The sequence below is a fragment of the Eschscholzia californica genome, unplaced genomic scaffold (genome assembly GCF_041429995.1).
Source record: "Eschscholzia californica isolate CP2 unplaced genomic scaffold, dmEscCali1.0.p SCAF_6, whole genome shotgun sequence".
Classification (NCBI taxonomy): Eukaryota; Viridiplantae; Streptophyta; class Magnoliopsida; order Ranunculales; family Papaveraceae; genus Eschscholzia; species Eschscholzia californica.
The window spans coordinates 3,748,038-3,760,790 of NW_028238483.1; the positions used below are offsets into that span (position 1 = coordinate 3,748,038).

The 12,753-nt window shown below is 33.6% G+C and overlaps 1 protein-coding gene across 1 annotated transcript; it reads left to right on the plus strand.

Moving 5' to 3' along the window:
* The first annotated feature begins 8,165 nt into the window (after nt 1-8,165).
* LOC147530882 (uncharacterized) lies at nt 8,166-12,539 on the plus strand. The gene is made up of 5 exons (XM_086647864.1): nt 8,166-8,383; nt 9,169-9,534; nt 9,625-9,707; nt 9,879-9,960; nt 12,220-12,539. The coding sequence occupies exons 1-5, from the start codon at nt 8,348-8,350 to the stop codon at nt 12,271-12,273; spliced, it is 621 nt and encodes a 206-aa protein (XP_086503990.1). The 5' UTR covers nt 8,166-8,347; the 3' UTR covers nt 12,274-12,539.
* Nucleotides 12,540-12,753: the final 214 nt, after the last annotated feature.

A 12,753-nucleotide genomic window follows, 5' to 3' on the forward strand; every position in this document is an offset into this window, starting at 1 on the left:
TTCAATTAAATACAATTCCCTTAAAAGGTATTGGATGCCTAATGCTCATTTCATTATGAATGACATGAGCAAATGGGAGCTGAGTATTTAACTGATAGGAGACGAACCTATCAAAGAGCAGAATAAACAATAGTTGTTGAGAAGGCTCTAGAATGATTTTAGTCTCCTATAGGCATTAGTTTTATTAGATTTTAGTATTTTCTAACATCTTCTCTAGAATTGGCTTTATGAGAAATAAAGTATTTAGTTTTAATATTTTATGATGTTCTCAGAAAGGTGCTTATTTCAACTTGCAAGCATTAACACCTATCGATTCAATTAGTTATTCTAATCTAGTCAGACAACTAGGATGAACATGAAATTCGAAAGAATAAACATGGTTCAAACTAACTAGTCTGGCAAGATCTCTTATGATAAAACAGAGGTCAATTAATCACTAATACTTATGTCAGACATAAGGTGATGGTTAATGTGACTAGAATCAACTAAGTACTCGAATAAAGAAGAAGTTTTAGAAACTTGAACTAATCAAGTAGTGAATCAAAATGACTGAAGATCTTGATAAGATCAATAGTCTTGGTCATAACAAGTCTCCCGAAACAAATAGTGTCTAATACAAGCTGCATACCTACTAAACCTTAAACTGCTATAGAAAATAAAAGAATACCATACGTGTATTGATTTTAGAAGAAGTTATAAAAGTCTTTTATTGAAGTCTGAGAACTTCATCAGACATAGTTTCTTCTTCGAAGAGAAGAAACAATGGGGTTTTCCCCTCACAAAACATCGAAACAAAATTGGATTGTTGCTCTCGATGGTGTCTTCCTTGAAAAGGAAAAATTCAAGAAGACAAGTGGGAGAAATATTCGAATCAGATTCGAAGCGAGCAACAAAAGAAGACTGAATGGAAGTTAGAGAAACTCGCCAAGTAAATTCTTATAAGAATTAAGAAGGTTCTACGATATTGTTCATAACCCTAGTGAGTCTTCAGAAACCCACTAAAACTATAACAGAACCGGAGTCTGAAAATTGGCTAAAAGTCAAACAGAAACAAAAGTAAGAGTTGGTATCTGACATTCGTAAAGAAACTCAAGGGTTGATTTTCTAATAAGAATAGTTAGAATCTTGTTGAGACAAGAGGGTAAGTGGGAGTGAAACAAGACAATTTTACGTCCTCTATTAAGTGGGAGTAAAACAAGACAGTTTTACGTCCTGTATGTGAGACATATTAGTATTGAAAAAGGTTAAGGAACTAGCTCAATAGGACACCATGCGAGGGTAAATAAAATTAAATGGCATTGAAATCTATACAGTTATAGATTAACAAATGATAAGACTCGTTCAAAATAGTTTTGAAAAGGTCAAACTAGAAATACTCTTTGAAAAAAAATTTACCCATCTCTCATGGAACACTACTTAGCAAGAAATCAGAATTTGGAAGTTCTGATGAGCAAAGGCACACATGAGGGAAACACTGATGTCACGAGACATAAGATCATAGAGATGATCGAAATTTACCCGCACATCTAGAAATACACAAGTGATTGATGTCGTCACCCATACACAACAGAGAAATTCCTAAGATATTTAGATCATCTAGGAGAAAGTCTCTGAATGTAACTAGTTGAAGAAAGTCATACAAGCGATCTTCCGAATATAAAGACAAGAATTTTTTAGGAAGGACAACCAGGTGGAAAAGGGTTTTTCACAGTGGGAGTCGTCGCAAACTCTACTAGTGAAAGAAAATACAATTAGAACTTAGGAAGTGTTAGTTTCAGTTTAAGAAAACTGACATTATTGTAAAAGTTGATGAATGCGTTCTTCAACCCGATAATAAGCGAAGTGGAAACCAAAAGTGGATTGAATCCACAAAACTAAATTGTCACCTTAGATAGAACATGGAAGATGTACGAATCTGAGAAAGTAGGGTCACGAAAGACTGCTCTAAAAGACTTGTAAAATTGGGCACGTACAGGAGTTTACATGGGGAAACTCACTTTTAAAAACTCTTGTTATCCGAAATAAATTAGTTTATTTCGTCATCTAAATTGTGGTTTAGAATTTAGACGACAATCCAAAATAGTTGAAAGTTCCATGCAGAATTATTAGATATGTGATCTAATGAAAGAAATCCTGCTAAGTGAACATGATAGCATTCCATTATATTACATCCCTAGTCCATGTCATTGGTTGGACAACGATGATTTAAGAAGATTAGCATGAGTGATTGACAAGATAGTGTTGTTTCTTGGGCTATAGGCATAAGGGTATTCAAGTCAACTTCATGGGTGTATAAAGATACAATGGAAACCCACCAAGTGAGAGTGCTTCAAAAGTTAAAGATATGAACGTCATGACTCTCATTTAGCGAATTGGAGAGATTCCTCAAAACATGAGTATTCGTTCATCTTATGTAAGGAATGTCAAGCTTTGGTCCCGTCAAACGCCACGTCATAAAATGAGGTTATAAAGACGCAGGCCAGGTAAGACAGGATAGACATTAAGCTGAGTGGGAGTACAAGAATGGAATATGTCTTCCTAACGAGAGTTAGGATAAAGTATCTCTAGGCCACTTGAGAAGCTACAACTGAAAATGCATGGTCGTGCTCAAATGGATTAAATAGTTAATCATTTGATTTGACAGTCTGTCCTCCCGATCAAGAAAGTCTAATAAAGTGTGACGTATCAGATGAGATATGAAAAGACATGGAATCGAGCATTGCACTTGTTTTAAGTACAAGTGGGAGACTGAAGGAGGTATATTCTAAGTCTAAAGGTATGACATTCCTGATAGAAATATATCCTAAAAGTCTGAAGGTATAACCTTATAACGGAGTGTCATTTGACCAAGATGGCAATGCGTACGATTTGGCTTATAGGATAATGATGACCTTATTTGGAAGATCAATCAATCCAGTTCAATTAGGAGTCGTATTGCTAAGCTAGAAGCCGCTTACGATTGTCGGATCACTTCGGTTATCCGCGGCTAACATAGACCGAATCCTACAACGGGTTACACATAAGAATGGTAACTTGAACAGTGAGAATAGACTGATGGGAACTAGTATAAAGATGGATATGATCCAGTCTGATAATACTTAAAAGATAGAAAAGAATCGGGCTCGAAAGAGATGTCCGATAAGGCAAAAGCACACCTTTTGGGCCGGGAAGGGAATCCCTGTTAGGGATTCCCCTGGCCGACCATATAAAGGAAGTGGGCCGGCTAAAACAAGCCCATAAGGGGTTGTTGTGGCCGACCACACAAAGGGGAAACCCTAATTAGGGAATCCCAATTAGATTAGACTCTAACTTATGCTTATCTTTTCTGAGGGACTTTATGATTCTTTATTTGAGTAGAACTCTACTAAGGTAATGCCTATATAAGGACCAGTTATGAGTTCAAAAAAGGTGTGGAAATTTCTCAGAAGGAAATCACTCTCTTCACACAACTATTGGAGAGAGAAGATTTTAAAGAAAAGTTCCCAATCTATCTATCAAAGTCTAGAAGAATGAGTTCTTCATCTCTACCTTCAAGAAGGTCCTAGCTGACTGAAAGGAGGGAGTTCAAGTTATACATTCGATGTCTCAAGTAGAGGAGCTACACTTGAAGCTCTATATCTTCCGAATACTGGTCGGAATTTAGTTTGTGGGAAAGAGAATAAAGGTATTCTTCTTCCTTCTAGTTCACAGATTAGTTCATGTATAGATCCTGGACAACATAGTGTTAATCATATGATGATTGAGATTCCGCTTACAACACTGGTAACATGATTAGGATATGTATTAGTTACATGTAATTTCCAACAGTGAGGGCGTCAAATTGTTGAATAAGTTGAGAATTTGTTGAATCCATAATATTACAGAAAGAGAGTAATCAAGAACAGTAATAGTGAAACGAAAGAGAGACTAGATCTCACGGATTAATGCTCCTATAAGAGCGACTGAAGAAGGAATCCCGACTTAAAAGTCGGAATCGGGAAAGTCAAAAGGCACGATAACTGCCTGCAACCAATCCTAAAAGTGAAGTAACCGCCTAAAAAGTAGGTAACTGCTTAAAATTTAAAATAATTCTCCTCCACCGGAGGTGGCGCTAAACAAAGATAACTAAAATCGCCGCTCGGGAGCAAAATCTCCTTCGATACCAACATGACACAGTTTTATTGAGAGAGAAATTTAAATTTCCTTTTTCTCTAAAAAGGAAGTAATTATTTTTTAAATAAGTTATTTTATTTCTAATAAGGACTATTGTTTAAAATTTGGGAAGTGTTTCTAGACAATATCATTAAGGGTCCGTGGGTATATGGCCCAAAATAATGTTCAAAAAGGGTTTAGGGTCCAATCTTCCCCAAAAATGGATTTTTAGTCCTTTTGCTCTTGGGACTAAAAACCCTTAATATATATTACATAATTCCTTCCATGTCCCAGTCGTTTTTCACGGGATTTTAATGTGTGGGGCCGCACAAAAATTTCAAACGGTTTAATGTACCTTGATTTTAGGATAAATTTAGGAAAAAACGGTTAGATTCTCACGAAAATTTCTCTCTCTTCTATAATCTGTTTAGAAACAAAATCTAAACTTTCCCAAATCAAATTTCTCTCTCTTCTTTACAGATTTAATATGGAGATTTATTAGCCAAAAATATGGAGATTTATTAGAAAAAAATAGATAGAAACAAATCATAATTTATCTCTCCTCTAAACAGATTTGAAAATCAAATTTTCTCTTTCCTATTATCTGAATCAATCTAGGATCAATTTAGCGTGATTTGGGGGTTAATATACAAAACATATATATCACTTTCTCTCACTTAACTTGCAGTTTTGGAAATAGTATATTTTTCTGGGAACATTAAAGCAGCATTTGTTTTCGTTTTTACTCATACATAAATACAAATCGAATACAAATTATGTAACAAATACGTAAATTATGTATTATTTATGACGAATAAACCATCATTAGTCAAGTATACAACGTAATTTATCAAATGTATTTGGGTCTTGTTCAGTAAATTACACATAATTTCTATTACATAACACATAATTTCTTTTACATCACATCGTTTACATTCTGTTATCAAAAAATCGTTTACACTATATTGTCGAAGAGCATATGTAATCTTGAGCAGGACAAACAACATTTACACTATATTGTCGAAGAGCACATCTAAATGATTTTGCACCACCAGGAAACAAATGACCAACTTCAGTAGGAAATTCCATAAGTAACAACAAAACTGCAAAAAGAAAACATATACATTTGTTAACAAAACAAACAATTTACTAGAAACGACATGTATAATGGAATAAATTATGCATACTGTTTGTTAAACTTCATAATGTGTTAGGAGACAAACATAACGTTAGTTCGAATCACAAGGTCACTGTTATGTGAAAAAATATGTATAATGTGCAATAAATTACATATAATTTTTGGAACATTTATTGTACTATAAACGGCAACTGTTTTGTGAAAAAAGTACGCGTAATGTTGAATAAATTATATTTAATTTATGCAGATTTATAAGATGTTTTTGATATTATTTATAAAGTATGTATAATTTGTAACAAAATACATATATTTTACATTCTGTTATAAAAACATCGTACAAAAGACGTCTGCGTTATGTATGTGTTATGTTCAGTAAACATCATGTAATGTCGTGTAAATTATATATCGTTTACATTATGTTACAACCAAATCGTACTAGATCTACTCTGGATAAAAAATGATATGTAATTTATTGTAAACGATCTGTAATTTATGTTAAATTATATATCGTTTGCATTCAGTTATAACAAATCTTACGAGATCTTCTCTGCATCAAAAATTGTACGGAAACCTTGATGAAGATTTGAAGAAATGATCTAAAAATCTGTAACCTAAAACTACTAAAAAGTAACAAAATACATAGATACAAACACTTCTTAATCGCATTATCTTCAGTAAAGACGGATTTAACATTAACATAATAAAATCGGTTATGAATCTTAGAGAGAGACTGAATAATGATGAAGATCTGATTAGATTATACAGTGAGAAATTCGATACTGAATTTGTAAGAATCACTCATGAAGGATTGTCTCATCAAAATATATATCATTCAATAAATTTTTAGAGAGAGAAAGACAAGAATTTCATATTCACTTGAAATATAATCATTTAAGAAGATGATTGTTAACCTGTTTAACAATATTAAGAAACTGTTTTTGAATATCTCTAATGAATATTAAACACAAAATTCTTTGCTTTAATGGAAGATTTTCAGTAGATTAAGGTGTAGAGAGATAATCAATTATCATAAAATAAAACAAAATCACAAAAACTAATAACTTGATTAATGTTTTACCTGATTAACAATGGTGATTTGATTTCAGCAAATCAAAAGAATATGAATCAAGGTGTCTGATTTAATGGAGGATTTACTTTCGAATCAGATGAAGAGAGAGAGAGAGTGTAGAGACAATAAGGTTTCGGTTACAAAACTTACTGATTATGAGAAGATCACGGTTTCTTAATATAAAAACGTGATTGGAGAGAGAAACAGGGAGATAAAAATGGAAAATATATTTGGTGATTTTGATCTTATAACTGTTTTTATATTTAAGAAAGGTTAGTCTAGGTATTAATATTTAATAGTTATTCTCGGGATTTGTGTTTTCTCTCTAGATTGAACCAAATGGACTAGATATCTATTTGTAATATTATTTTGGTTTTTATACCTTTTATGGGATTAGAGAGGACTAAAAGTCCTATTAGGGGCTGTTTTTGGGGCCATATACCCAAAAATTCTTTTTTAATTAAAAAAAATGTTTGTCCCATTTTCTCCTTCCTTTCTACTATATAGATGTATAATCTTTTTTAGTTTGATCCATATCAAAATTTGATTTTAGTCCCTTTGTGCTCTGTAAATAACAAAGTCTTATTAACGAAGAACGTGGAAAAATTCCAAGTTTTGGGCTCTGTAAAGAGCCAAAGTAGCTTTGTAAAGAGGGATTGAGCCATTGGTCCAAAAAGGGGGCCAAAATGAAAATTTCACCCAAAGTTGCCTAAAAATGAAAGGGAGGTCCAATGTGTCAGTTAAAATTACGTAAAGGGCCCTTAGAAAATAAAGTATTTACCGTTCATGCCATCGAAAATTACAAAATTGCCATCGAAAATTCTCGGGAAACGATTTTTTTTCTGAAAATTATTTTATTTACTGGAAATTTGAAATTTTCGGGAAATTATTTTATTTACTGGAAATTACAAAATTTGAAAATTTGGGCGGGAAATTATTTTATTTACTGAAAATTTTCGGGAAATTATTTTATTTACTGGAAATTTTTTTCTGTACTAGACATTTTTGCTGGGCGGGAATTTGAAATTTCGTAAAAAAATTTGAAAATTTGGGCGGGAATTTGAAATTTCGTTTGAAAATTTCAAAACTTCGAAAAAACAAATTTGTGACCGGGAAATTATTTTATTTACTGGAAAATTTTTTCTGCACTAGACACTTTTGCTGGGCGGGAATTTAAAATTTTCAAAAAAATTTCAAAATTTGCCCGGAAATTTAAAATTTTCAAAAAAATTTGAAATTTTGGGCGGGAATTTGAAATTTCGTAAAAAAAATTTGGGCGGGAATTTGAAATTTCATTTGAAAATTTCAAAACTTCGAAAAAAAAAATTTGAGACCGGGAAATTATTTTATTTACTGGAAATTTTTTTCTGTACTAGACACTTTTGCTGGGCGGGAATTTAAAATTTTTAAAAAAATTTCAAAATTTGCCCGGGAATTTAAAATTTTCAAAAAAATTTGAAATTTTGGCCGGGAATTTGAAATTTCGTTTAAAAATTTGAAAATTGAAATTTTTTTGTGTACGGGAAATTATTTTATTTACCGGGAAGAGATGGATTGCTGGGCGGGAATTTGAAATTTCGTTTGAAAATTTCAAATTTTCAAAAAATTTTGAAACTTTGAATTTTTCGTGTACTGGTAAATTATTTTATTTACCAGACATTTTTTTTTTTCAGGAAAACGTCAGCATGTCCCGTCCAAGGGCAAGAGGGGAATAAAAAAAAAAACTGACATTTGGACCTGCAACTAATTTTTGGGCAAGAGTGGATTTTTTTTGGGTTTACCCCCCACTTTTTGGACCCCTGGCTCAAAAATCCCTTTGTGAATAGCAGCGACCTACTTTTTTCAGTAACGGTCAAGATCACTTTGTAGAACTTGGATCGTATCCAAGCACACCATTGGTTCCTATATTGGTGTTTGGTCTTCTCTCTCTCTACTTTCTCTTTCTCCATTTTCCCTATCTAAGACAGCGAAACACGAAGGCAGACAACTGACCAAAGTGAAAGATAGCAATGGCGGAAAGCGGGAAAACCCTAACCTTAGCTGAGGTACGAACATCAATCCTTTTCCTCTAAATCGAAAAGGAATCATCTTTTCGTTGGTTAATTATACGAAGAAAATCAGATATTTTGATCTTACCATTATACTCGATCAGCAGTTTGATTATGATACTTTTATTTGTTCACTTGAAGATTTATTGGTCTAGTTAATTCTCTATATTAATCTGATCTATTTTGAAGGTATTAACATCAAAATCCTGGCGATTTTTATACCTGATATACTTAATTAGATCTACAAAGTTTCCGAGCTATATTTAGGTCAAGGAAATCGAAATTTCCAACAGTTTTATTGATTATATCTATCTAGATCTATATAATAGCGTACAAGTAGCTTTCTTCTATGAGAATTCAGACAGTTCACAATTTATTGTCTATGCTAAAATTTAATTGTTCAAAAGGATCTCGAATTCCTTATTTATCAGTTGGAAGAAAACATATATAGTATGATTGTGGGGAGGGTTCCATGATCACAAAGCATAATATGCTGGTGATGTACAGAGATCAGAGGCAGGAGAGTGACGATTATCATAACCTTGTATATGTGTGTATCTTTAAGAAGAAAACCTGATTGATGTAATGATGCTTGGTGTTTAAATAAATACAAAATGAAAACCCTTAGTTTTCCTTGGGGAAGAATTTACACGGGATCGATAATGTGCATCATTATCATGACATGACTTCTTGGAACCTCAATGATTTTGTACATCTTTATACAAATATATTTTAATCTATTACATTTTAACACGATTACGCTGTCATTCTTATTCATGTAGCAATATGCACTGCCTAAAGAAGAATTGTCAAGCGCTAAGGTTCCTGTGGAAGCCACTGCCGCGGCGAGCCCGACTAATGTTGCTGCCGAGGCGAGCCCTACTAATGTTGCTGCCGAGGATAAGGCTAATCCGATTATAACAACTACTAATGTCGAAGATGTCGTTGAGAGCCCCGCAAGTGCAGTTGCTGAAGAAGTTGTTACTGAGAACCCAACGAATAATTCTCCTGAGGAAGTTGCTGTGGAGAGTGTGGTAAGCCCTACTACCGAGGAAGTCGTTGAGAAAACTGATGAAATTGCTCCTGCTGAAGACAGCAAGGAAGCTCCTGAGGAGGAAGCGGGTGAAGAAGTGGCACCGGAAATAAAGGTGAGAAAATAACATACAAAGAAGTTATTCACACTACGAAATTACAAGAGTTTTACAACAAGTTCTTTTTTAACTTTTGGTGAATTCCAGCTTGAGACAGCACCAGCAGATTTCCGTTTCCCAACTACGAATCAATCAAGACATTGTTTCACCCGTTACGTTGAGTATCATAGGTAAACTCGATCTAGTTCTCTCATTTGGGATACTGGTTTATCATATTATTTTCTTGTTTCAAGATCCAATTCTATCAAATGAAAGAAAATAAAAAGACTTAAGCTCGGAACCTGGCTTGGTAATGCTGTTCATGTGTATCTGATAGTTTAATAATATAATTTGATCTTTAGGTGCATAGCGGCGAAAGGAGAAAGTGCTCCAGAGTGTGATAAGTTCGCAAAATATTACCGATCACTCTGCCCTGGTGAATGGGTATGTCCTACTAAAACTTTCTTTTAATTGATTTACGTAGATATTAGAGAAACCACCTTGCGAATATTAACTTATAAGAAATCTCCAAAGTTCCTGTTTACCCTTTGAGTGCTACGGAAAAATAGTGAAAAATGGTTAGATCATCTTTTGTTGTTCGACTATGTTGTGTCCTTGTTGTTCCAACTGTAGGGCTTGTCTTACATTCCATCTTCATGTAGTACTTAAGCTCAGTTAATTTAGTCATTTAGAGATGCAAAGTAGTCGTGCCTTTGTGATTTGACGGTAGCCTCAGACGCCTTTGCTTAACTTCCAGTTCTTTTTCGACTCTTAGAAAACTCGTATTATTAGCATACTAGAGGGTCAATAAATTCTCAACAGGCAACACTATGATTTTGTATGTTTTTTATAACTTTATATATATGTGCGCCATGTCCAAGTTCCACTTTGATGGCAAAAGAAGATTGGGTTAACCCAGCTAAGACAGTTTAATCAGTCAACAATTCAGCATTTCTAGGAAATGAATGTGATTTGTCGTTTAGTGCATTACTTAAAACGGTTTCAACTAAATAAATTTGCGAAGTAAACAGTGCAACATAAACATTGACCTTGGAGATTCATGGGAGTAGGGAAATTCTTAAGACCTTTGTCATTTAAGAAATGATGAAAAAGCATAGCGAAATTTTCTATACTAGCTGAATGTTATAAAAATAAACTTTTGGTGTCGAGACTGTTTACTTTGATACGGTGGGACAGTGACTCGATGTGAATAAGAAGTGTAGAACTAAAACGTCACCTTGAATAACTCTTAAACTTGTTTGGCCCATTTTTTCGGAAACATAAACATTGACCTTAGAGATTCGTGAGAGTAGGGAAATTCTTAAGACCTTCGTCATTTAAATAATGAAGAAAAGCATAGAGAAATTTTCTGTACTAGCTGAATGTTATAAAAATTAACTTTTGGTGTCGAGACTGTTTGCTTTGATAAGGTGGGAGTGGGACAGAGACTCGATGTGAATAAGAAGTGTAGAACTAAAACGTCACCTTGAATAACTCTTAAACTTGTTTAGTCCATTTTTTCGGACATTAGAATCAAAACTAGCATTGCCATTGTAGATAACGTGACAAACTCAAGGAACATAATTTTAGTTTCGGTGGAAATTTCGGTCAGTCCCTAAATTGAAACGTTTCTTAGAAATATTTCAGTTAGTGTGGAAATTTTACAAATCCATGGAAATGATATAAATACGATGCAACTTGTAAGTGTATATAACAAGATTGTTAAACCATAATGAAGCATAAAATGATGTATATAACGGATTAACAAACTCTGTTAGTTTGAGAAGGTATCGTCGATTACACAATTATATCAGGGGTGTTACTAACATAAAATCAATTTAGGCAGTTAAGTCAGGGAGTAAATCATCCAAATAGATTTAAAAAACATTAAGAACATAACATGAAAATAAAGATATATCTATGACAATGAAGATGAAAAAGATGTAGGAAAAGACATATCTTTAGTTTTAGTTTCTCCGGATTTTTTGCTAGATTTTTATTATGTTGGTGGAAATTTCCATCATGTCAGTGGAAATTTCGAAATTTCCAACAATTTCGGTCGAAATTTCCATCATGTCGGTCGAAACTATGCAGGAAATAGTTGTAAGTGGGATGTCGTGCACCTAATTTAAATTTAGGAAACATTTTGCTTGTGTAGTACTAGTACCCCATATTAGTTGTTCATGTGACCGTTTATGATATACTAAGACATATTTAGTATAACTATACATTTTATAAATGTTATATGTTCTTAATCTTCACTGGGTTGATTGGAATCCCTGTGCTCGTTTAGCTTTTGATGAAAAAGTAGAGTCCCAAAACTTTAAGTCTTCAGTGTCCAGACGGAGTAGAATCTGCTTTCTATTTGCCTTGTGGATAAAAAAAAGGGGTGTGCTTCACCTAAATACTCCTGGAGACTATGCTCTGATGCACTTAAATCGATATAGATGGATTCACTTCTAAATATAGGCGACGGAGAAGGTGTCAGTGTCCTAATCTAATCTAGTTTTATTGTTACTATGATTCTTGCTATAATCTTTGTAAGCTTTAGTAATTCTTGTGTTTATATGCATTGTATGACCAGCTATGGTTGGAGTTTGTCTTACCAAAACCTAAACAAAGCATTATAATTTCTATTCAGTTTGTTTTGCGATATTGCTATAAGAAATGCAGAAGCTGATGTTATATTGGATGTTGGTGCAGGTAGACAGATGGAACGAGCAAAGAGAGAACGGCACTTTCCCCGGTCCTCTGTAGAGAGAGAAATTCAATTCTACCACCACCACCATACTTCCATGGTGGAATGCATTTTCTAGAAACAGGATGACAAGATGAGATTAATCAAGTCTGAGTTAATAAATTTTTTGAATTGTTTGGTAACTGCGGTATGGAGCCAATATATGGGGGGATTAACTTCACATAAAAGAGTAGAGCTCATGTACTCTATATATTTAAATTCAGTTGTTAAACTTGTTTGTCTTAATATTCCTTCGATATGAAGAGGATTTTTTTCTCTTGTTTCAGGTAGTTCCTCATTTCATTTGAATTCAACCGAATATAGTAAACACAACACCTTGCAAAAATTAAAGCTGTTATAAAACACCAAAGTTCTTGACCTTGTCTAGGTCAAGCTCAAAACGCGCTATTTGTAGTGCATAACCTCCTTCCGGAACAAAGAGATTTGTTGGAATTGCCCAGTTGAATATGATGACACGGCACCTAATTGAGAATACGGTT